We start from the raw sequence: 25,904 nt of genomic DNA, 5'->3' as shown, positions 1-25,904 counted from the left end.
CGCATTTCTTTTTGGTTCTTAGGAAATCCATCTTCCTGCTAACATTGACCACCTGTTCTTACATGCTGTCTACTTTACCCATTAGAGCCCTTAGCTTATTAATCGTTTTAAATTCCTGGCCTGATAATTCCAATATCATTGCCATGTCAGGTTCTAGTGCTTGCTTTGTCTCTTCAAATGGTGTTTTTTTTTGTTTTCCTTTTAATATACCTTGTAATGTTTTCTTGACAACTGAACATGATGTACCAGGTAAAAGGAACGCTTTAGTGATGTGGTGGCGAGGTGTAGGGGTAAGAGAGCGTCCTATAGTCCTGTGATTAGATCTCAGTCTTTTAGTGAGACTATATTTCTGGTCTGTGAACTTCCTAAAGTACTTCTCAATCACCTCTCCACCACTTTGACTGGGAGAGGATGGCTCGAGTAGGCTGGAGTTGAGTATTTCTTTTCCTCCAGGTCGGTCAGGCTTTGATAGAACCTCAGCAGGTAGGTCTGGTTTCTCCAGTGTTTACTGTGGGATTCTGGTTGAGTTTCTGGACGTAAAATTTACAAAAGCATGAGGCCTCCACTGTGGCTGTGCCTTCCTCGAGTTTTTAACTTTCAGACTTGTCCACATTGGGCTTCCAACAATTTGTTCACTACAGTTCAAGTTTTCTTACCCCAGTGCTGTTTCCCAAGGCAGTTTTCAGTTGCCAGTTTCTGCTGTGGTAAGCTATCTGCCTGTCTGTCTCTCCGGTCTTGAGCGGCAAGAGTTTTCCCTGTGTCCTCACCTCTCTTGCAGGTCCTAGGAGAGTTGTTCATTTTAAAACTGTTCTGCTTTGTATGTGTTATTAGGATGAAGTGGTGATTTCCAGGCGTCTTATAAATGGAAGTAGACACCCGTTATGAATTTTCAATATATTTAGTGAGTCTAAAAATGGAATGGGTAGAGAAAATAGCAAGTACAAGAAACCAGTCTAAGTTAGAGGACTTATGGGAAGCTATGAATGAAAACCAAGTTCAAGATAGATGGGAAATCAAAGAGACCTGGATACATGAATGCAGATAATAGAAATACTAGAATTTTGGCCTCTGACCTGTTTTTGCTTTCCTAGCATTTATGGTAATGGGAGGACCAGACCCTCCTGTCCCCTCTACCCCATGAATGATCAGGAGCTTGTGTCCCAGCCATGTGGACAATTACCTTGTGACTGATCAGGATTGCTTCAAACCATTGATCAGCCTATAGGGGATTAGTCTTGACAATTTAATGTTTCCTTTTTAGATGGGTTAATAGAATGCCTGAGATTAAATGAAAACTTATTTTTTTGAAAACTTATTTTTGAAGTGTATTATTGTTTTTCAAAACTGGTACCAATATAATGATGAAGACATAAAAATTTATTAATAGTTGTGATTATATTAATTTTTTAAGAATAGGGAGCTATATTTTCTATTCTGTTGCCCATTTTGAAATACAAATTGTAATAATAACCACAACCTCTAACATTTCAGAACATATTTTATAAACTTTTACTTTTTTGATGGGTTTTGATCTTAAAAATGCTGTTTAGTATGATTTTACCTGTATAAATCTGGAAGATACAGAACAAATTGATTTTCATGAAAATAACAGAATATTACAATATTATATGGATGCATAAATTAAGTGTGCTGCTAAATCTTCTCTTGGGCCACAAGCTAAGTTGTAATGTCAATTTAGTATTCTTTTATGCAGTGGCTATTTTTTTCCTTTAACAGGAAAAGTAGATAATAATAAATGAATACTTTTATTTCCTTTGGGGACCTAATTTTTCCTCTTGAGCAATAGTAAGCAATTTAAGTCAGTAATCCTAAGAGTAGTAATGGAAAGAGCCATATTATTATAGTAAAATACTTAGCCTCTCTCAATAAAATGGAAGGTTTGTTACAGCTTTTTCTGGGGAGAATTATTTATATCAATGTGTTTATTTAGTTGATAATATGTTTTACTACAAATTTGTAATATGTACACTTAAAAATTTTAAATGTTTATTTATTTTTGAGAGAGAGAGAGAGAGAGAGAGAGAGAAAGAGAGAGAGAGACATCATGCGAGCAAAGGAGGGGCAGAGAGGGAGACCCAGAATCTGAAGCAGGCTCCAGGCTCTGAGCTGTTCGCACAGAGCCCGACACGGGGCTCGAACTCACAAACCCTGAGATGATGACTTGAGCTGAAGTCAAATGCTCCTCTGACTGAGCCACTCAGGAACCCCTTCAAAAGTTTGAAGTTGACATTATGCTCTAGGTCTGAAAACACCATCATTTATGGGTATCTAACCATGGTCTTATTTTTGTTCTTTTTAGAATCTCTTTTGAATTACATATTATAATACATATTTGTAGTATTATATGGGGTTATATTTCAATTCTCAATATTTGGTTTTCTGTCAAATTCAGTGAATAATAAACACTTTATGTGTTAAGCTCCTACTCCTAATATGAAGGAAAACCATCTGTTTAGTGTTTTTTTTAATTCTCTTTGTACACTGAAATAACGACTTAATCTGAATATTAATAGAATGGCGCCCTTAAGGCATAAAAGTTTTATGATTTTATACTTATTATATAATGCCACATTTGTCTTAACTAGAACATGCTTTCTCCCTAATGATATTCTGATGTGTTTTGTTAGATAATTTTCTTTCTTGATGTTCTATCCAAGGACTGACTGTTTTATTTTAGTTATTTTTATTCTGTTGCCATTTTCAATGACTAATGTTAAAAAAGTTATATAATGTTCTTATAAATTAGAACACAAATCAGCTGTGAATACTTTGTATACTTATTGTAGTCTAATTGGAAGTGAAGTTCAATTAATATTGAAATGCTCTGATCCAATTTATTTTTATCCTTTATTCTCTTATTCTAGACATAAGAAATAGGACTTACATTATTGTCAAGTGTTCTCATATTTAAAATGTTAAATATTAACTTGGCCTTTAAGGAATCTTATCACTGTGTTACTTTAGATTCATTTTACACATTAGAGAGGCATACAATGACAGATAAAACATTAGGAGGAACATTTTTTCTCTCAATAGGTAAGGATTTCTCTTTTTAACTTAAAGTGTTTTGAGCTAGCATACTACACTAATCTCTCACTGACTAAACAAATCCTATAATCCTAGAGTGGGATGTTAAAAGTCATTTAATCCAGCCCTTTAAACTATACCTGGCTGGTGGCCATTTCTTCTTGTCTGCACTGAAGGGAACTTATTACTTCCTGAAAGAGTACATCCTGTAAGCTCTTTCTGTGACTCTAATACATGAAATGTTTAACAGTGAAGATAACTACCTAGAAGAGATCATCTCTGCCCAGCATTTTACAGCTCACAGGAAATGCAGGAGTTAGTCGAGAGATGGGAAGGAAGAGTATCCCAGGCAGAGGGTTCAGCATGAGTATAAGAGGCTGAAATCTGTTTAGTGTTGATGGGACTAGAGTGGAGGGCAGGTGGTGGTGAGAAAGGAGAGGTAAGCTTGGGTCAAATCAAGCAACGCCTTCTGTAGCATATTTTGGAGCTTGAATTACAGTGGGGAAATGGTGATCGTTGATGGAACAATGTGACCACATTTGTATTTCAGTCAGATCTATTAGCTGTCTAGAGGTTGGATTTGGGGTGGAAAAGTTTGGAATGAGGAAGACCAGTGAGGTTGTTGTAATGCTCCCATGCAGAGACAATGAAACCAAAATTGTGAGAGAAGAATATGGATGTAAGGTCATAAAATAATATGACTGTTGATTGAAATGGCAGGTGTGCAGAAAAAAATTAAGAATGAATTCTATCTTGTTATGTTGAAAATAACAAGGTGGTAAAGTCAGAAGTTGGAGTGGATTTAGCTATAGAAAAGGTCAGATTGGAGATAGGGATGGAGATTTTGAATCCATTTTTGTATACTGAGTTTGAGTTGGCAATAGGACATTCAGGAGTGGAGTGAGCAGTTGACTCTTTCAGTCTGAAGCTTGGGAGGAAAAGTCTGTGCTGGAGATAGTGGATATTAAACCCATAACAGGGGATGAGATCATGCAATAATATGAGACTGATCATGGGGAACATCATCATTTACGGGATGAGTAGAAGAGATGCCCAAAAAGGTGACTAAGAATAATCAGGAAAGTAGAAAAAGAACAAAGAGTGTTTGGTGTTAGAGAAGCCACGGAAGTTAGTGTCAAAAAGGACAAGAGTGGACAACTGCCATATCAGATACAGGAGATGTCCTGTAAATTAAAGACCAACGTATTTCTACTGGATTTTTCAACGTGGGAGTCTTCAACATTTGCCAGAACAATTTCAGTAGAATGTTTGCATTGCAAGTAAGATCTCGGAGTGGGCATGGTGCATACTACTTTTTCTTGAAATCTGGACAAGAGAAGAATGGATGGTAGTTCAAGGACATGAGGTCACGAAAGCACTGCCTTTAGGACAGACTTAGGATTTAGAGGCAGAGGGAAGAGAACCAGAAGAGAGGGAGAGACTGGAAATACAAAGAAAAGAAAGGATGGCTGATGGACCAGGCCTCAAGGGTGGGGGTGGGGGGTATAGTTTTAAGAAGGCATAAGTGGGTCCTTTTTGTGGGATGAGCTCTGCATCCTCTGAGAAACAAGGGAAGGAAGTGTGACTAGAAAGTGGATGTATGTGAGTGGCCAGGAAGTTGAAGGAAATCATGTTTGGTGGCAGCAGTTTTCCCTGGGGTTGGGACCAAGGTTATATTCTGAGAGTGAGAGAGGCTTAGTAGGAGCTTTGGGGTAAAGTGTGAAATGAGTGCTGAGGAGAATGGGAAAGAGACTGACAAGTACAAGGAAAACTACTAATGTGCGGTGCTGTGGTAGCTGCTGAAAGTGGGGATCATGATTATGTAGTGAGTTATTAATCAACTTGTGTTCAGTTTTTTTCTACAGCAGTTGACCGAATTCAGAGAAAGCGAACCATAGCGTTGAATCGGAGCTGGGGTTTTGCAGGCAAGTGTAAGACAGGTATGGGGTACACAGGAAACAAAGGTGTTGAGGAAAAGAAAGTTTGATAAGGAAACAGAAGTATCATGCTAAATAAGAGGAAGTAGGGGAGATGGGGATAAAATGCGGAGGTGAAGGTCAAAGAACTGATGGGTTCCATAGGGCTCAGAGGGTAGGTATAAATTGCCAGATCTACAGAGATCCAGGATTGTAGTCATATAGTAGAATATTGAACTATTGTTCAATTTTGTATTGTATCACTTCATTGTTTAGCAACTGGACAAATATTTATCTAAGACATGCTATGTGCCAGTACCATGGCGATACCAGTGGTGAAGAAGACAAATGTGGGCCTCATTGTGTTTCAGTTTATAGATGGATGTGGCACACACAAGTAGACAATAAATTATGCAAAGTCTTGGGCCTTAGGTGTTCTGAGGTTGAGCTGTGTGAGTGATGGCATCATTGCCAACAAGATGTATTTTCCTCCATATTTTACTTATAGAATTTTTCTCTTGGAAAATGTGTACCTTTTCTTGTGGGCAGGTCTTAATTTTCCTTCTAGAATTTCTCCATAAGTATTTAATTTAATGCAGATATTTTGCCATATATTGTGCTGAGTACTAGAGATATAAAGAAAGACCAGGAAATAAAGATTCCATGTTGGCCATTTTAAACCCCGTTTTTTTCCTTCTCTGTGCCTTTGATCTATTGGTCATCTTGTATCTGGTAAGATAATATTAGCTTCAGTAGTAAAAATATATAATGAGTGCATCTCAATTGAATTTCTCACCCATATGAAGCCTAAAACTGAGAAGGTACTTCTGTTTTAATCAGGGATTCAAGGACCCCGGGATCTTCCATTTTGTGGTTCTGCCTTTTGTGACAATGTTTGCCATACTTGATTTGCGTTTGCGGATCAATGTAGTATTATTAGGTAATTAATCTGGCTTTAGGAGTTTCACATGTGACATAGGGTTAACTAATCATTGCTTTTCATAACTGTGCCAGTAGTGATTGGTTCAGGACCCAAACAAGCTCAATGAGAGTGAATCACATAACTTTCCTTAGAAATAGTGAGGCAAAAGCATCATGTTTTCCCCCCTGGACAAAAATGAAGACATTACTTGGGGTTGCTGCAATCATCTTGGGACTACAGACGGTATGTATGAACATGTTGGAGGAGCTGGGTATGATGGGACCCCACTCTGAAGAAATGAAGCTGGGAAATGGAGATAATTCAAACCTTGGTTACATTTTGTGAGTGCTGGGTCAAGTTTTGATTGAAGTCATTTAATTCCTTTAGTGAAACTAAATCCACATTATTTTCTGAGCATATACGTTAAGAAGATTAATTTTTTTTTTTAGGGAGCAAGCATGTTTGTTAGAAAATATGAGAAGCCAATAAAGAAAGACTCCTTATATTTTAAAGCTGGTTTTCATTTTTTTTTCCTTCCTTCCCTTCCCTTCCCTTCCCTTCCCCTCCCCTCCCTTCTCCTCCCCTCCCATCCCCTTCTCTCCTCTTGCCTTTCCTCCCCTCTCCTTCCTTCTTTCCCCTCCTCTCCCTTTCTTTCTCCTCTTTTCCCCTTCGCTCCCCTCCCTTTCCCTTCTTCTCTCTCTCTCTCTTTCTCCCTTTCTCTTTCCCCTTTTCTCCCTTTCCCTTTCTTTCTTTCATCTTTCTTTCTTTCTTTCTTTCTTTCTTTCTTTCTTTCTTTCTTTCTTTCTCTTTCTTTCCTTCCTTCCTTCCTTCCTTCCTTCCTTCCTTCCTTCCTTTCTTCCTTCCTTCTTTCTCTGTTACTTGCAACAGAGAACATTCTTACTGGTATGTGGAATGCCTGCTATTCCAAATTTGACTATCTTTTGACCTTAACAAATTGAGAATTTATAAATAGCTGTGGATTACATTTTTTCTTATGTATGTATCCATTAAGTATACATTATGTATATGGTTGACCATCACGTACTATAGGAGGTTTTGGAGCAGTAGATTTCACGGATAGTAGTGTTCATTTCAGCTTGATGTCTTTTTGAGGAAAGTGCCACCTTCATTCATCCTTTTGTATTTCCTGGTCAGGGTCTTATGTGTAAAGCCACAGTTTCCCCTTTATATTATTAAATAAATCTTGCTGTGAGTTCCTGCTTACCAAGGTGAGCAGAGAGTACAATATTGGTAATATTTCACCTTACCTTTTTTATCTCTAAAGTCTCAAATCCTTCATCTGTATTTACCTGCTCCCTGCTTCTTCTAATGCTGCTTGGGTGATGGTCTTTGGCCACCTCTTTGGCACGATGGTGCTGCTTAAGATGGTGTTGGTTTGCAACCTTGGGGATTTCTCAGGTAAAATCTGAAACCGGCCCCCATACATGGAGGGCAACCAGAGACAGAAGAGGCAGGCGAAATTAGTCAGTCAGAGAAAGACAAATATCATATGACTTCACTCATATGAGGACTTTAAGAGACAAAACAGATGAACATAATCGGGAAGGGAAAACAAAAATAATGTAAAAACAGGGAGGGGAACAAAACATAAGAGACTCTTAAATATAGAGAACAAACAGAGGGTTACTGGAGGGGTCGTGGGAAGGGGAACGGGCTAAAGGGGTAAGGGGCATTAAGGAATCTACTCCTGAAATCATTGTTGCACTATATGCTAACTAATTTGGATGTAATTAAAATAAAAATTAAAAAAAAAAGAAGAGACAGGCCCTTTCAGATTGGGAAGTGGCAGTTTTAATAAGCAAGAGAACATGTAATGAGGCTTGCCTTCGGCGGCCACAAAACTAGATCTCTGTACTTGCTTGCTACAGTCTTAAAAAATTCATATAGAGGGGCACCTGGGTGGCGCAGTCGGTTAAGCGTCCGACTTCAGCCAGGTCACGATCTCGCGGTCCGTGAGTTCGAGCCCCGCGTCAGGCTCTGGCCTGATGGCTCAGAGCCTGGAGCCTGTTTCCGATTCTGTGTCTCCCTCTCTCTCTGCCCCTCCCCCGTTCATGCTCTGTCTCTCTCTGTCCCAAAAATAAATAAATGTTGAAAAAAATTAAAAAAAAATTCATATAGAGGCCTTAATTGAGTTCAATCACTTATAAAATCTAGACAGTTTAAATAACTCATTGTTCCTTCAAGGGTACATCCTTGAAAACAGCTCCCACCTGTGTGTGGACCGTGCATTCCAATGACAGGGGGAGGGGTGAGGAGCATCTGATTGCCCAGGTCTAGCTTGACTGTCAACCGGTGATCATGTCCTCTCCATGACCTCCTCCAACAGTTGACTGGAATCCTGTTCAGGTTGTTGTATTCCTAATGGAGGTTGGTGGCTGCTCTACTGGCCTTATTCCCTTGGGGGTAGTTCAGTCTCCTTGCCTGACTTTAATGCCATGACCCTTGATACTTTAGCTCTCATCAGCGTGCATGTAATCAAATCCAGATGATGTTCTGCCGCCTTGGAGGCTTAAATGATTGTATCTTTTATGAACCTAGAAGCCCTTGCTCTATCGAATCCCTTGCTTTCACGAATTCCCAGGAGTAGGACTACCCCCATCTCTTATGTGGAAGCATGGACACTTCATCTTCTCTGAGATTTATTTATTTGTTCAAGGCCTCCTTGTGAGAATCACACATGAACAAAAGGGAACTCAGGATAAAAATTTGGTTATGAGGTAGAAAGGAAATAACTCCTTTTTATTTTGCCAATGAGAACATAGTAGCAAAAATCCCCCCAAAACCAAATTGTTTCTCCATATTTCTCCTTATTACACATGTCTCTTTTTATTTTCCATTACATATGTAGGAGCAGTATATATTTTTAAATATGCCTTTAGATCATTAATCTTGTTAGAATTTTATGACATGCTAGCGGTCCCAAACCTACTGTATTTCCAGGAACGATTCCGAGGTTTTAGGCCATTTTAATTGACTTTAACTAACATTCATAACAGCCATTCCCTGTGTCTTCCAACATGTACACAGACTTGTGTACCGTATTTTTCTTTTCTTTTTTTTTTAAAAAAGTGTTTATTTTGGGGCGCCTGGGTGGCTCAGTCGGTTAAGCGGCCGACTTCAGCTCAGGTCACGATCTCATGATCCGTGAGTTCAAGCCCCGCGTCGGTCTCTGTGCTGACAGCTCAGAGCCTGGAGCCTGTTTCAGATTCTGTGTCTCCCTCTCTCTCTGCCCCTCCCCTGTTCATGCTCTGTCTCTCTCTGTCTCAAAAATAATAAAATAAAAAAAATAAAAATGTTTATTTATTTTGGAGACAGAGGAAGAGAGTGTGAGCAGGGGAGGGGCAGAGAGAGAGCAAGAGACACAGAATCAGAAGCAGGCTCCAGGCTCTGAGCTGTCAGTACAGAGCCCAAAGCAGGGCTTGAACCAGGAACCGTGAGATCACGACCTGATCTGAAGTCAGTCGCTTAACCAACTGAGCCACCCAGGCACCCCCAGACTTGTGTACCATCTTAATGCTTCTGCTGTCCTAAGGGTCATTTTACCATTACCTTGACCATATATATCAAAGGCGATGCTCCATACAGTCCAAGACAAATTTTATTAATAATGTAAATATACACTCATATTTACAGATACATCTATGACTAAAATAGAAGTCACTTACGACCTTGTCAGCAATATACCTAACCTTCTTTGTGATGCCTTTTGTTATTGTTGACCTATAAGGACTGTCTTCACTCAGTTATTTACAAAAGCCCTCTAAAGGAAAGTATTGTAAAATTCTGAATTCTGTGGCCTATAGAAAAGGTGACATATAATTTATTCCCCAGACCAGTACACTTAGGAAGGGGACATTATTAATAATTATGTCAGGACAACAGTTATAAGCCACTACTGTCCCAGCCAAACCAAATGTATGGTTATGCTACAGGGCAGAGGCAGCACATTTTCCTGTGACACCTTCAGGTAACACTGAGGTTCTTGATTTGATTAGCTGGCATGAGAAGTCACTTAAACAGCAGTCAGCTGATGGTGATGTATACATATATATTTCTAGCATTAGGATGGGCACTCAGTGAGTTCACCTTGAAGTAACTTACGGGAAATTTTTATAATGTGATTTAACTCAACATTTGAGTCACACCAGTTCTGTCCTTCACATATTGCAGCACTTTTATTGTGCGTTGCAAGTGAATTTCAGGCAATGTTAACCTGCCATTTTGTTCTAATGACGCTAATGACTGAAATTAGTGCCAGACAATGAGCTTGGCAATGACAGCATAAATGGTACGGTCACATTTCCCTTTTTACTAACTTTATGTTATTTCAGCCACTGTACACTTAATCCAGTGTTTTATTTACGAAGCACTCTTCAACTGCCAGCGTTACGATTTGACCTTTAAAATAAATCCATTAGTAATTTTTGCATATATGCATATGTCAAGGAAATTCACATTTAACTTTTCAAGGAATTCTAATTAACTGATCTTTGCTGTTCTTCGTTATAAACTGCTGGATTAAATAAATCTTAGTTTGAAGCTGAAAGGACTTGCAGCAAAGGGAACCTTGAACAAAGAGAGCCTGTGAGTCTAAAATAAGATCACATTTTCACTAATCACCTAAATAATGATGGACTTTAAACACCTTCTTGGCTTGCTCTCAGCTGTGTCTCTAGTACCTAGAACCATGGCTGATTTAATCGGAACACATTCAACAATATTTGCTCAATGAATGAATAATATTCCTTACAGTTTGCTTTAAGATATTCATGGCATGAGTTTTTTACTCTCAAGCATTCTATGCTTACTATCTATTTATCATGTTCTTGACAATGTATTGTGTGGAGAATTGCAAATCTCTGGCTTTCCATAATTATTGATTCAATTAATCAACAAGTTCTGTGGGGTTGTAATTTGCTGTGCTAGTTTATAGTATTGTTGGCTTCAAGAGAAAGTTTTCCACATTCTGCTTTTAGTTACAATTAACATCCCCCCTGACTTTCAGGTTTGCTCTTTGCTTCTCTTGTGCAGGACAAGAAACCAGATGATAATGATGTAACCAAATCTCCTTTTTTTTTTTTTTTTTTTTTCTCTATTTAGAGTTTTGGCTACGGGGTAATGTTTCTGGTTTCCAAATGAAATCTAAAGTGCTATTTTAATAAAAGTGAGGTACAAGGAAAAGTTTAGTAATTAAATCTTAAAAGATTTCTTCCTATACTCAATAACCTACATGAGAGCTACTGTCTATCCCTAGAGAGACAATTTCCAGATGGAAATAAATAAATAAATATATATATATATATATATATATATATTTTGCTACATTCTTTTTTTATTTTATTTTATTTTATTATTTTATTTTATTTTTTTTAATATGAAATTTATTGTCAAATTGGTTTCCATACAACACCCAATGCTCATCCCAACAGGTGCCTCCTCAATGCCCATCACCCACTTTCCCCTCCCTCCCACCCCCCATCAACCCTCAGTTTACTCTCAGTTTTTTAAGAGTCTCTTATGGTTTGGCTCCCTCCCTCCCTAACTTTCCTTTTTTTTCTTCCCCTCTCCCATGGTCTTCTGTTAAGTTTCTCAGGATCCAAATAAGCATGAAAACATATGGTATCTGTCTTTCTCTGTATGACTTATTTCACTTAGCCTAACACTCTCCAGTTCTATCCACATTGCTACAAAAGGCCATATTTCATTCTTTCTCATTGCCAAGTAGTATTCCATTGTGTATATAAACCACAATTTCTTTATCCATTCATCAGTTGGTGGACATTTAGTCTCTTTCCATAATTTGGCTATTGTTGAAAGTGCTGCTATAAACATTAGGGTACAAGTGTCCCTATGCATCAGCACTCTTGTATCCCTTGGGTAACTTCCTAGCAGTGCTATTGCTGGGTCATAGGGTAGATCTATTTTTAACTTTTTGAGGAACCTCCACACTGTTTTCCAGGGTGGCTGCACCAGTTTGCATTCCCACCAACAATGCATGAGAGTTCCTGTTTCTCCACATCCTCTCCAAGGGAATATTTTCTTTAGTGAGAAATTCTATTATAAGATTTCAGTCCTACTCTATTTTAACTGTAGTTCCTATAGGTGTATCATTGCCTTTATTGTTATTTAGGTAACTTTCTCAGGAATGGAGATGAGTATACTAGACAAAATTTATCTTAGGAGAAGCCAGGGTGACCTACATTCATTTTTTCTTACTCCCATGGTTTGTCATCTCCCTCACCTTTCAGGATATACTAATGGTCTCATTTCTCTTCTCTACCATAAAGGAAAAGCGTTTCTGGATTAATTCTGATCTTCATAATTTTTACTTTAGTATTGATCTTAACACGTTTTCCCTCCTTGAAATATTTGAATTTTAACATTCTAATTTTAGCATTTATCTTTGTAAATGGAATTTTAGGCATCATGGTGGAAGTAACCTTTTGCTGGGAGCCACACCAAGCTCCATAACACATGTACATGCTGCCCCACCCCCCCCAACCCTTGCCCCTTCAACCCACAGGCCTGTATGCAGGTGTGGATATTTTAGCTAAGAAAAAAGCTATGTTGTCTGTATCTTATGACAGAAACTCGAGTTTTCCCTTTAAGTGTTCATGTACCTTCAACAGCTGGATCTTTGTATACGTGAATTCTGCCTTCGTTTTGTTGACTGGTCAGTATTGGGAGTGGGTGTAACGAGACAAAAAGCAATTATCTTTACCATTTGCCTTAAGTAATTTTCTCATGCAAGAAACCAAGAACACATTCGTGAAATAGAAAATAGCGGATGGTAGAGGTCTAATTCATCTTGTTTTCATGGCAGCATAATGAATTATTTCTAAACCATACTCGATTTTCATGTTAGTGTCATTTGCTCCAGGATAATATGGTGTTGACTTAGACTTTGTCCATGATCGTTTATTTACAAAAGACCAGAAAGGACATTAACATGGTGGTTTGATCCATAAGGCAATTCTGTGGCAAAGTCTTCAGAATATGGGGAGCTAATAGAGATTCAGTGAAGTAAAGTGAAGATGCATGAATTTGGAATTATGATGTACAATGAATTTCTAATACTGTTTTCTATCGCAGGTCAGTTGCTCCGGTTAAAAATGTTTCGAGAGGATCATGGGTCATGGATGACAATGTTCTTCAGCACAATTCTGTTTCTCTTCATATTTTCTCACATCTACAACACGATTCTTCTAATGGATGGGAACATGGGGTAGGTTATCTTTCCCCTTTCTACTGTGGTGAGTGTTATGTTTGAAATTCGTAAAAATTCAACGAGAATTTTTTAGCTTGTAGTAGCCTCTTTGTGATAGTTTACTGTCAGTAAAGATAATCTGTGCATTTTTCTTGCTTAAGACATTTAGAGCCTTTCCTCCAACGAGCTTGTAGTGTTCTACCGTGCTTGTCTTGTGTTCCTTCTCCTTTAGGATATCTCTGTGGATAGTTTGAGGGCAGGTAAGAATTTCATTATAGTGACAGAATATGAGAATTGGGAAATCTTACTGACTTGTTTACACTCAGTAAGGCTGGGCTAAGATGAAGGTCTTTAGATTTGCAATTCCTTTGCTCTGCAATGCCTGGTTAAATAAAAGTGTTTGATACTGGTGGCATTTTTTTTTTTAACTCTCTTGACAGTTCCAACAGAGAGAACTTTGTTATGAATGGGTCATCTTAAAAGTGGGCCACCCTGTATTAAATCCAGGGTTGTGATCTATACTTATCAAATCACTAATCAAATCACTGTGGCATGAAGATGTACTAACAAGTAGACTGTAGGTTTTTTTTTTAAGTTTCTCCAATTCTTAGTTTGCTCTCAGTAAGGTTTAAGAACAGAATATAAGGAGAAGGGCTTAGCTAACAGCACTAAGAATTAGATTCGTGACAATAATAAACCATGTTAGATATTGTTGTGCAATGAAATAGTTCCCAAGGAGGGTTTTCATCTATCCTTCCCAATAGATTGGAAAGCTAGGTAATATCATTTTCTTCTAAATATAGGCGAGGCAAGATTGTCGGCCTCTTCTGTACTGCAATTGTTTTGATCTTATGTACAGATGTTAGCTAGCACAAAGCTGAGAGGGATAGCTCAATTAAAATTTTTATTTTTTCCCCCCACCATCAAAAGAGATGAACAGTAATGGGAAAGCAGGTTATTTCACAAAGGTTCCTTTTTGGTACCAAGTGGAACGTGAGATTTAGATCAAATGTTCAGGCTTTAAGAAGCTACCGGAATGCTTTGTAGTTGTTTCTTGGGTTTCGAATAATGCCATTTACTGAGTCTATTTTTAAATGATGGAGTCACAGACTCTAACCTAGGGAAGTCAGGACAAGCTTCACCCTTAGCGCAGTGCTGATAGTAATGGAACGGGTAATGGTGCTCTTGGAATTACCCAACACAACTCAACCTGTCAGAGAGGTGTTGTGCACTGTTAGCACTGGGGCCAGAAGGGGAAGGGACCCATTAAAAACCTTGCATTTTTTAAGCTGTTGCTGAAAATAATACATTAAATATAAAATATACCCTCTTCTTGGAAGTTGACTTCTTTAATTCTTTTTTTTTTTTTTTTTAAATGGAGCTAAAGAGGTCTTTGCTAACCAGAAGTTTTTATTCTGAGGGAAGAAGGAGATATCAAGGTAATAAATTAAATGCAATAATGGAAGACCCCTGGCACACTGTAATACTGAAATGAATCTTTCAGAGGGCTAACAGCTGTTAAGCACTCAGTACCACTACTCAATTACACCTTACAATGACCCTAAGCAATAGGTTTTTGTATTCTCTCCATTTTACAGATCAAGAAACTGAGGACCAGACATGTTCTGTCACTTGTCTAAAGTTACATTATAATTAAATCTCTATTTTAGACATTGACAAAGGAGGAGTTGGACTATTAAGTAGTGAATTCTGGTAATACATCCTGCTCTTAGGGTGGCACAGAGTTGATTGCTGGTTGATTCTGTTACTCAGTCACTGTAAGTCTATTAGCTTTGCTTTGTATTTTTAATCCTTCAAGCAGAGTTTGAAAATTGAAAGAAGTAGGAGGCATATGCAGAAAATAAGAGAATTTGTATGCGTCTATTTTAACTAAAATTGAAAGTGATTCTCTTTTATTTTCAGACTAAATACAGTATTCCATATTTTTACTAACTCTTGAACTCCTCACCAATATGCCTCATCCTTTTTTAGAAGGGTCTTTTCCTGAGGGGACATCTTACTGCAATCCCTTTTTAATTTTTTAAAAAATCCAAAGCAAGGGACAAATGGTTTAGTTCTACTAATAAAAAAATTAAATCACCATTTATAAAAGACATATTACCAACTTTAATGACACATGCCATTTGAACTAGTGAGTACTTTAAGGTAGGAATGTAAACTTGGAGGAAAATCCATTCCTAGGGAAAATTGATGCATCTGTGCATTGGGGCTCTCTAGGGTTCACCATGTTATTTGAGGCATTGCCTCATCCTTTGTAGGGCAGGGAATGATGGAGCCAGAGGGTGTGGAAAGGATGATAGGCATGTGGATATCATGACTGACTAGTTTTATATCAGAGGATTGCTGGTGGTGAAGAAGAATCCTGGATTCTTTACAATGAATCTGATTGGCATTGAGGATTCCAGTGTTTCCTGGTTTGTGGCTTCTTTAGGATTTCTGAGAGGATTCCCTAGAGTGATTTGCCTTTTCCCCCCAATTTTAGGATTGGTTGTAAAGTTAGGTTGAGCCAGAGTCCTTTGATCCCTCCTTATAGAGAACAAAACCCCTAGGTTTATCTGACCAGAACCTCAAGAGTTTTAGCCAGAACTGGCTTGATGAGAGTCAAGTTGCCTGCTCCTGGTGTTCTCATTGGAGTGAATTCCCTGAAGCGTGCACTAGCTCTATGGCATTAGCCATCTCTGGAGAGTCAAGCTGAGAGGCGGTCAAATGGAGAAGGAGAGAGGTAAGTTCGCTGACCGGACTAAAGGGACCAGGGCTCAAGACAGCCCATATGTCCTACTACTATGAGGAAAGTATCCCCCCATTGATTCTCTTTCCACCCCTCTACACCACACCCCACCAAAATGCTGCTGTTTTTGTAACTTCTTTTATGTTTTAAGTCATCAAGATGAAAACTCATCTTTCTATAAATGTTTGAGGTTGTGGATCAGGATTCTGCTATAGTTAAGGCTCCGATCCTTGGCAGAGTTTTTACATTATAGACATTTTATGAGCAACTTCATTTTTACACGTTGGCTAAGTAGGCTGTCCTACAAAGTCTTTGGAAACGATGGAAAATATAATGCAGCCTGATAGACTGTGCATAGCTCTGCATAGCTGAGCTTACCCAGATGTAACAAAAAACCCCAGAGGCCAGGGGTGCCTGGGTAGCTCAGTTGGTTAAGCATCTGGCTGTTGGTTTCAGTTCAGGTCATGATCTCAGGTTTCTTGAGTTCAAGCCCTGAGTCAGGCTCTGTGTGGACAGTGCAGAGCCTGCCTGGGATTCTCTCTCTCCCTCTGTCTGTGCCCCTCATCTGCTCATGCTCTGTCTCTCTGTCTCAAAATAAATAAATAAACTTAAAAAAAAAAAAAAAAAGAAAGAAAAGAAAAAGAAAAATCCCAGAGGCCAAAAATGAAGAAGGATCTGAAAACCAGGGCAGTAAGCCTGTGTAGTGACACTCCGAGGCAGTAACATAGGGGTTTGAGTTTACCTCTCATAGCAGGACCAGAGATCAGGATTTGGGCTCGTTTTAGGTGAGAATGGAAACAGCACTCCTAACTTCAGTGGTTCTGCAGAGTGCTACAGAAGATGGACTAGAAAATATAACTACCAGCACAGGCAGCATCTAGGAGGCTTGTCTGACAGGCTGGGCTTTGCTTAGAAAAAAGTTCTGAGAAATTCATAACCATAAGCATAATTTTATGGTTTTAATATACATTTTCCTTGGGATTTTAGAACCCACCCCCTAATCCCTGGCCATTCTCTTTTCTTTTCTTCTTTTTTAATGTTTATTTTATTTCTTTTGAGAGAGAGAGGGAAAGTGCAACACACATGAGTGAGAGAGGGGCAGAGAGAGGGGGAGAGAGAGAATCCCAGGCAGCCTCTGCACTTTCAGCTCAGACCCTGATGGAGGGGTTTAAAGCCATCAACTGTGAGATCATGACCTGAGCTGAAATCAAGAGATGGATGCTTAACCCACTGAGCCACCCAGGTGCCCCTATTCTCTTTTCTAAGTTTCAGGTTCTCCTCATGCACCGTTGACGGGAATGCCAATTGGTGCAGCCACTCTGGAAAACAGTGTGGAGGCTTCTCAAAATATTAAAAATATAATTACCCTAGACCCAGCAATAACACTATTTGGAATATACCTAAAGGATACAAGAGTATTGATTCATAGGGGCATATGTACCCCAATGTTTATAGCAGTGCTTTCAACAATAGTCAAATTATGGAAAGAGCCCAAATGTCCATCAACTGGTGAATGGATAAAGAAGATGTGGCTTATATATATGATCAAATACCCTTCAGTGATGAGAAAGAATGAAATCTTGCCATTTGCAACAACATGGATGGAACTGGAGGGTATTATGCTAAGTGAAATAAGTCAGTCAGAGGAAGACAAATATCAAATATTTTCACTCATGTGTGCAATGAGAAAATCAACAGAAGACCATGGGGGAAGGGAAGGTGTAAAAATAGTTTCAAACAGAGAGAGAGGCAAACCATGAGAGACTCTTCAGTACAGAGAACAAACTGACAGTTGATGTGGGCGGGGGGGGAATGAGTGATGGGCATTGAGGAGGGTACTTGTTGGGATGAGCACTTGGTGTTGTATGTAAGCGATGAATCACGGGAATCTACTTCCGAAACCAAGAGCACACTATATACACTGTATGTTATTAGCTAACTTGACAATAAATTATAAAATAATAATAATAAGTTTTAGATTCCTACTTTTCTCTGGAGCCCCCTGCATTTCCAGAATTCTGGAATTCCAGAAAAAAAACTTCTAAAATTTTTCTGGTTCATTATATAGAGCAATTTAGTTCTCTTTCATCTCTACTTCTGTCCACTTTGATTTATCTGGGACTTTTCCTTTCATAACCAAAATCACATTAATGCATTTTGCAGTCAAAGGAACCAGGACCCCAAGAGGAATGGTGCTGTGTTCTTGGAATCCCAAAGGGGCTGCTGCTACCGCATTTCAGTTTTGTGTTGTTTTTAAGTTAGCAATTTCCTGTCATTCAATTAATGTTTAATTAACTGTCTCTTGGGAGCGAAAAGGGAAGACAGTCAAAGAAAAAGAGGCAAAGGAATCAGTTAAGATAAAAATTAGGGTTTTGGGACACCTGGGTGGCTCAGTCGGTTAAGCGTCCGACTTCACCCGGGTCACGATCTCGCGGTCCGTGAGTTCGAGCCCCGCGTCAGGCTCTGGGCTGATGGCTCAGAGCCTGGAGCCTGCTTCCGATTCTGTGTCTCCCTCTTTCCCTGCCCTTCCCCCGTTCATGCTCTGTCTCTCTCTGTCTCAAAAATAAATAAACGTTAAAAAAAATTAAAAAAAAAAAAAATTAGGGTTTTGTGGTAATCCCAGTCCCGCAATATGCTGCATTGTTCCCAAACAGGACTGCAGCCTCAAGAAAGAGACATTAGTAGGAAAGAAACCAGACCATTTCCTATTTCCTTCCACAGTGATGGACTTGCCTTGGTTAAAAATGATTCTAAAGACATTTTTATTATTTTGTTTTATCTATCGATCTATCTATCTATCTATCTATCTGCTTGTTTGTTTGTTCATTTTTGGAGAAAAAGAACGCAAGCAGGGGAGAGGGGCAGAGGAAAGAGAGAGAATCCTAAGCTGGGTCCATGTTAAGCATGTCCTATGACCCTGAGATCATGACCTGAGCTGAAATTGAGAGTCAGACACTCAACCCACTGAGCCACCCAGGCGCCCCTAAAAATGATTCTAAATGACTCCCCCCACCCCCCCAGTTGTTTTGATTTCCTCTGTGTTCAACTAGGTATGTTAAGGCCAATCCATTTAGAAATCTCTGTTTGACAGAAATAGAGGTGTGCTCGAGTCCACATTGTGTTCTTTAATTAATTAATTAATTAATTAATTTTCTTCAAGTTTTTATTTAAATTCCAGTTAGCGTTAGTTTCAGGTGTAGAATCTAGTGAGGTTGAGGTCTTTACTGACCAGAAACTGAGCAAGTCATATAGGGCTGGGAAGAGTCTTTTTTTTTAGTGTTTAGATACCTTACACCCTTTGTGACATCATTTTCTGAAGAACTTCTTAGTCATGGAATTTCTACGGCATCAAATGTATAAAGCCCTAATTTAGGAAATGTTTGCCTGGCCTTCTCAGATATCTCAATTCCCCAAAGAATAACATGTATAATGTATAAGGAATGAAATGGTACGAAAGCAAGCACGCACGCTCCAGTTCTGTTCATAAAAAGATTCTGAAAACAGCCACTTGGTGGCAGCAAAAGGCATGTTTTAAGCTTAGACTGCCTCGCCATGTGGTAGGCAGGTTTTCTCTGAAGAGAATCTTCCTTCTTTTGAATTTTTGAAACTTGGTTTGAAATATTTGCCTTCCTAATTGTTAGTGAGCTTTCTGAAGAAACCCACCTAGTGATCTCTATAATAAGTACTTAATATGTGATGCACTTGGCCTCTTTTTATGTTCTAAAACAAGTTTAAATAATAGTATATATAAACACATAGGCACGCATGCACACACACACATATACACACATGCATATATATACATGTTTATAGACTTATTCCAGTATTACAAGGATAAATGTTGTGTTTAGCACTGAGGAAATTAGACACTTGACAGACTGATAAAATTTCCTCTGTGAACTGGAATAACTTTCCACAGGGTGCATCCTACTTAGGGCAGGATATGAAGACGCTGACGTTTTCTAGTGATAATGACAAAGTTTTCTTCTTCCTAATACACATCTTTTTCCAGAGAAGTGTCACAAATATTAATTAATACATCAATATGTGTTAAGTGTTGCCGAGACAAAAATTGAGAACTGAGTGAGACAAAGTGATTTGATTCAGGCAAGTTTGAAAATAAATATTAGCGTTCATATTCAGAATCTGGAAAAAAATGAAGGTAAGAATTTGGTGATGGGTGTAATGAAAATGGAATAGATCGTCTCCGTTCTGTTCTGTTTCTGATCAGTTTTAGTAAGTAAGAACTTATGTGGAGAGCTCATTAAATGTCTGGGTGTGGTAAGCACATTCAGTGGATGTGCTGTAAGGGTGATAGGCCTAGGAGTGGTGACAAGAGGAAATAGTTAAAATAGACACTTTCCTAAAATCTGAGATGCATGGCTTTTATGTACAGAGGGAACAGCAAAAGCAAGCAAGAATGAGTAGGAAAAAAATGACCAAGCAAGAGACTGGCACAGACTTGTCTACAGGCTGGATGAAACGGTTCAAGCGCTAATGCTCTCTCAAGGGTATGTGCACAGCTGACCTAGACCTTAGCCCCCCATGCTCTTCTTATCCTCATTTTGTAAAGAATGACTGTTACTCTGGTCCATCTGTGTGTCCATATGTCATATCAGAAAAGACTGATTTATAGCTTTAGTTTCTGTTGCTAGAGGTCTAGGTTTCGGCCCATTATTTTTCCCAAAGTTGAGTTTCACTTTAATGGAAAAATTCAGGGTGAAATTTCACTCCATGCAGTACTTTTTTCCTTCCTATGTCCACTATTTTTAAAACCTTCACTAATGCTTTCAGATTCCTTACTCAAACATTTTTTTCTCTTTCTGGTCACCACTGATCTAGATAGTTACGGCTGTGGTGCATGTTTCTTTCTGTTAAGAACCCTGATTTTCACTTGCTATTTTTCAAGTACAAAGTTGGTGACCTGCTACCGTTGTTTACACTGGTAGCTTCCTTTGGAGGAAGGGACGTTTGTGTGTGTGTTTTGTTGTTTTTAAAAGTGCTATATTTATTTTGGGAGATGGCAAGAAAAAATTTAAATGGTCTTTTGTAATGTTAAACACTACAGTTTTTGTGTGACGTAAACTAACAACACTATTAATGTCCCAAATTATCCATTTAAATTTTAGTAAATGAAAAGAGAGATCTATTGTTTTTCAAGGGGTGGGCCTAGAGGGACAGATGAAGGATGGAGTCCCTGGGCTGGGTTTAGAAGCTGGGATGGGGGGAAAGCTTGGCTGTAGGTATTCATGAAGTCTGAAAATACTTGAGTCAATAGCTGAAAAGCTTGATTGGCTGCTAATGCAAGGCTGAATGCAAATTCTGCTGGAGTGGTGCTTTACATAATTTGTTGGCTTCATTCTTAATTAGGCTAAACATTGACTTGCTTGTACGATTAATTCACAATAATAGTACAATTAATTACCAAGGCTGGGAGTAAGGGGCCTGAGCTGGTTGCTGAGAATGGGCTGGAGAGAAGAAAAGTTGGAAGTGAATGGCTGGGTCTGGTCGTGGGGGCTGACCCAGTGGGGTGCTGGAGGGAGGGAGGCAGGCTTGGTGAGAGAGAAAGGGAGGGAGGGAAGGGAAAGGGGAGTGGGTGGGGCAAGGGAGAAGGAGACTTACTTAGCCAGCCAGAGGCAGTATAGCAATAGGGCACAGTTGGCTGCTTTTAATAGTATTGGTTTCGCATTACTTGGTTTTGATAGTACAAAGGTAAAATAGCGCAGCACAGCCAAATTATCACGAGTTTACTGTAAGTGTTGTCTGAATTGATGAAGTTTTAAAACACTAATGAAAAACACAATCGATGTTGCATCCTTATTACTGTGTGCGAGTGCATTATTATCTGTCCAGAATCGACATTGTTTTGACACACTTAAGAGGTGTTCCATGATCCTTGTTTACAGTTGCTTATTTCGACTCTCTCATTAAATAGTTTATCAGCTTGTTACAGGGGAAAAATTCGAATGCGGCAATTGAAAGACCTGGACTTTAGCCCCATCTTAGCCGCTCACTGGCAAAAATAACTTGGAAAAGTTAGACCGTTTCTCATTTTTAAGACATAGGTTGCTGTTACAGGATTGTTACTGGGTTTACTATTATCAACCTCACCATTATTATTGTTAATCTTGGGGAAATGCATGCTTCCAAAGTGGAGAAACAAACTAAACATAATCTCGGTCACCATTGGCTTTGCTTTGTACGGAGGGCAATGTGTTGTCCTAGAAATAGCATGGACTTGTGTGCTGACACTCTTTTTTGCTATGTGACCCCAGGCAAACTTCACTGTCCGGAGCCACATTTCCACTGATGCAAAATGGGGATGTTAGTACTGCGTTAAGGTTGTTGTGACAAAGAAGACAATGTGTGCAAAGAGATTGGTGTGCTGCCCACCATGTAATGAGCTCCTAATAAGTGTTAGTTGCTTTTATAATAATAGAAAATATATTTTAGTTTCTCAAGTACTTTAGCTCTCAGTAAGTATTAGTTATAATGATAACAGTAAGTACTTCGGCCATTATAACAAAATGATATAATACATGTCAATGATCTTACTACTTTATTGTCATTACAACTATGGTGATTATTATCAATGTATGCAAACTAGCACTAGTAGGTCTTCAATAAATATTAATTTCCTATGCCATAATAGTACATAATACATAATCTTAAATATACTTGCATTATAGAGTCAGATTAGTATATGCAATACATAGCACTCAGTTCAAGTGCTATGAATGCATCTTTATGAATATACATAAACTGTTCCTTATTTTTCATCAATGAAAAGCAAATACACAGAGCTAATATAATATTTAATCAGGATTCAGAAGAGGAAATCAAACATATATTAAGTTACTAAATGATTATTTGCTAAGTTTGTCTTTTTTGAAAAGAGGGAACATTTGGTGAAATTATTGATGATAACATGGGAATTAATGACGTGGCAGTCATGCATCTGTGCATGTGTGTGAATATCCATTATCCAGAGACTGTGTAATAATGAATATCTTTAATTTTCATCTCAGTCCCTTTTTCCCAGTGGTGAACATGTAGGAAATCATTACTTTCCAGGCATGAAAAGTTGATGTATATGATAGCCTGAGGCTTACGTTTTATCAGAAGTTATATAGTTTAATTTAATAAATGAATAAGAGGGACCCAGCACGAGCTGAGAAAGTGACATTTCGGTGACAAGTAACCCCCTTTGTCACCTATTAACCCCATAGTTATTCTTGAGGGAATCAGAGAACCAGTAAACAGAATTCTGATAATAAAATGTTTCATCATTCCGATCGTTCCCTGTCAAGGTAACATCACTTGTAGCACTGTTGTGTTCACTACTCTGGCTGCTGAGTCAGGAATGTCTACAACTTCTACTCTTGCACCGGATCGGGAGGATAGTGCCTTTCTGTGGTAAAGATAAATGAGCCCCGCTTGTGTTTTCCTCGAGAGGAGAATCTCATTGGAACTGCTTAGCTTCTTTCTATTTCAGTTTCCTTTAGGCTACTGCCAGGGTACCCTGACGCTCTACTTTTTTTTTTTTTTCTTAGAGAAGCAAATGTGCATAAAATACTTGAACCAGTTAGTTACAAAAGACATAGAAAAACATCATATTTAAGTAATGTGTTAAATGGATACCCTTACCTAATTGAAAAAAAAAAAACCTGCTTTACGTCCTTTACAATAAAAGATTAGTAAAATATACACAAAATATGAAGACAGAAAAGGGGTATTAGATTTTGACTTGTATTTTGTAGACTACATAGTTTAATCCTCTCCCCCCAAAATGCATATTTTAAAAGATGAGGAGGATGGTTCCCAGGGATGTTGCAAAGCATTAAGATGTTCAGCATTCTGTGTAATAATAGAGAAGAATATATACCACATGTTCAGTTTTTTAGGAAAAATGTTAATAGATTTCTTTGCTTCAAGATTATCCATATACTACCTAAATATGCACATTTAAAACAATTTTTTTTCTTAATGTTTTATTTATTTTTAAGACCGAGAGAGACAGAGCATGAGTGGGGATGGAGCAGAGAGGGAGAATCTGAAGCAGGTTCCAGGCTTTGAGCTGTCAGCACAGAGCCCGATGCGGGGCTCAAACTTACGAACTGTGAGATCATGACCTGAGCCAAAGTCAGATGCTCAACCGACTAAGCCACCCGGGCGCCCCTAAATATGCACATTTTTAATATAAAATGTATATTATATGTAATAGTATGTGTTATTCAATATACTGTTATACATGTATATGTATATATAATATTTATTAGATAGTCAAATTTATTTATTAAACCATTTTACTTTTATTAGAGAATTTGATGTGCAAACTTAAAGCTAAGCATATAAAATAAATCATTGATCAGGGCACCTGGGTGGCTCAGTTGGTTAAGCGCCGGGCTTTTGATTTTGTCTCAGATCATGATCTCACAGTTCGTGAGATTGAGCCCCACATTGGGCTCTCTGCTGACGGCGCAGAGCCTGCTTGGGATTCTCTCTCTCTCCCCACCTCTCCCTCCCCCTCCACCTCCCCTGCCCCTCCCCCTGCTCGTGTGTGTGCATGCACTCTCTTTCTCTCAAATAAATAAACTTAAAAGAATGAATCATTGATGATAAAGTTATAAGTTACTACAGAGAGATAAGAGGCTGTAGCTTATACTGAACCTTACAGTGACATCTTAACTGAATATGTGGATCTACATAAAACTGATAAGTGAACAGGATTACATAGGTCTTAAATGAGTAACAGATATGATATTTCTGTTAGGATCATGTTAAGTTAACACAGGGCTCAGCAGAAAGGACAGCTAAGCTACAGAACGTCAGCTGCTTAAACAATTCACTTGTCTGGATAGGGTGGCCTTGATTATCACTTTACTACATCATCTAAGGTAAGTCAGTTTAGGGTAAGTTTCTAAAAATTCAATGACCTAAATTAAACTAGTAGAAAAGCTAGATTTGTGCACCTATTTGGGGAATTGCTTCTAGAGACTTTATTACCTAGACTCATCAGGCTTTGGGAGGGTTTTTAATTAAAATTCACAATAGCCATTTTTCCTTATCTTTCGTAGGAGCAAGGTATCAGACACTGTTGATCTGTTTGAGATCAGCCTCGTTGATTAAAAGAACATTTTTTGAGTACCTACTTTGGGCACTGATTACCAGTTACAGTTTAAAGACTGATCTCCTTGAGATCAAACAAGTATCCAGAGCTGGTTCAGCTCTGGAGGCAGGTCACAGGCACATTTTCATCATAGCCAGACAGTGAATGATGATGAGTTACAAAGACAAGGTAGGAGTCTAGGGCAAGGAGATCCAAGTCAAGGTTGGCAACCAGAGGTTACCTATCATGGTTAGAGACTAAACTCATAGATTACTTAAGAATCAGCAACAAGGCAGAGCTAAAGTCAGGAGTTTTGGAGAATTTAATGAACACCGTGGATCTTCTTCCCCAGCCTCCTAAATTTTGCGTACAGTGTGAGGGAGTTTATGGGCTCCATGTTAAAAGCCACTGAAGTTGGTATCTCAGAATTAGAACACTGAACAGGAGGCTCCAGTGATAAGATCTTAAAACTAAGATCCTACCAGTCAGGATGGGTTAGAGTCTGTGTCAGTAACAAACAAATCCAAAATTTCAATGGCTTAAGGCAATGAAATTTGTTTTTTACTCACACTACATTTCATTGTGAGTCGATTGGAGGACTCTGCTTCATCATCCTCCCTCTGGGAGGATTGTAATGTTGAGAGTTGCTCCTGGAGTCTCAGGGAAATAATTCAACATTCTGATGGAATGTAACTTCTTCTCACAATTTTTTTTTTTAACTGTGTAAAAAACATCTTTCTTTTTTTTTTTTAACTAAAAAATTAAAAAAAAATTTTTTTAATGTCTATTTACTTTTGAGAGAGACAGAGACAGACTGTGAGTGGGTTAAGGGCAGAGAGAGAAGGAGACACAGAATCCAAAGCAGGCTCCCGGCTCCGAGCTGTCAGCACAAAGCCTGACATGGGGCTCGAACTCATGAGCTGTGAGATCAT

The 25,904-nt window shown here is 38.6% G+C and overlaps 1 protein-coding gene and 1 long non-coding RNA gene across 5 annotated transcripts in view; one reads left to right on the top strand and one right to left on the bottom strand.

Annotated features, from left to right (window-relative positions):
• Positions 1–25,598, bottom strand: part of LOC147579213 (uncharacterized) — a 62,867-nt gene extending 37,269 nt beyond the window's left edge. The window contains exons 1-2 of the long non-coding RNA XR_015253664.1: positions 25,542–25,598; positions 7,197–7,312 (exon numbers count right to left, since the gene is read on the bottom strand). This is a non-coding gene — a long non-coding RNA (uncharacterized LOC147579213). The remainder of the gene's footprint in view (positions 1–7,196; positions 7,313–25,541) is intronic.
• The window catches only part of TMEM117 (transmembrane protein 117), a 497,242-nt gene that overhangs the window by 80,172 nt on the left and 391,166 nt on the right, over positions 1–25,904 (top strand). For 3 of the 4 annotated variants that reach the window (XM_086713605.1, XM_086713606.1, XM_025930316.2), the window contains one exon: positions 13,000–13,132. In XM_086713605.1, the coding sequence (XP_086569731.1) occupies positions 13,000–13,132 (133 nt within the window). The other variant, XM_086713608.1, reaches the window with a different exon arrangement.

The sequence above is a fragment of the Puma concolor genome, chromosome B4, assembly GCF_028749965.1.
Source record: "Puma concolor isolate L17-30 chromosome B4, mPumCon1.1.hap2, whole genome shotgun sequence".
In the NCBI taxonomy this organism is placed as follows: Eukaryota; Metazoa; Chordata; class Mammalia; order Carnivora; family Felidae; genus Puma; species Puma concolor.
This window is presented reverse-complemented; position numbering and strand designations above follow the sequence as displayed.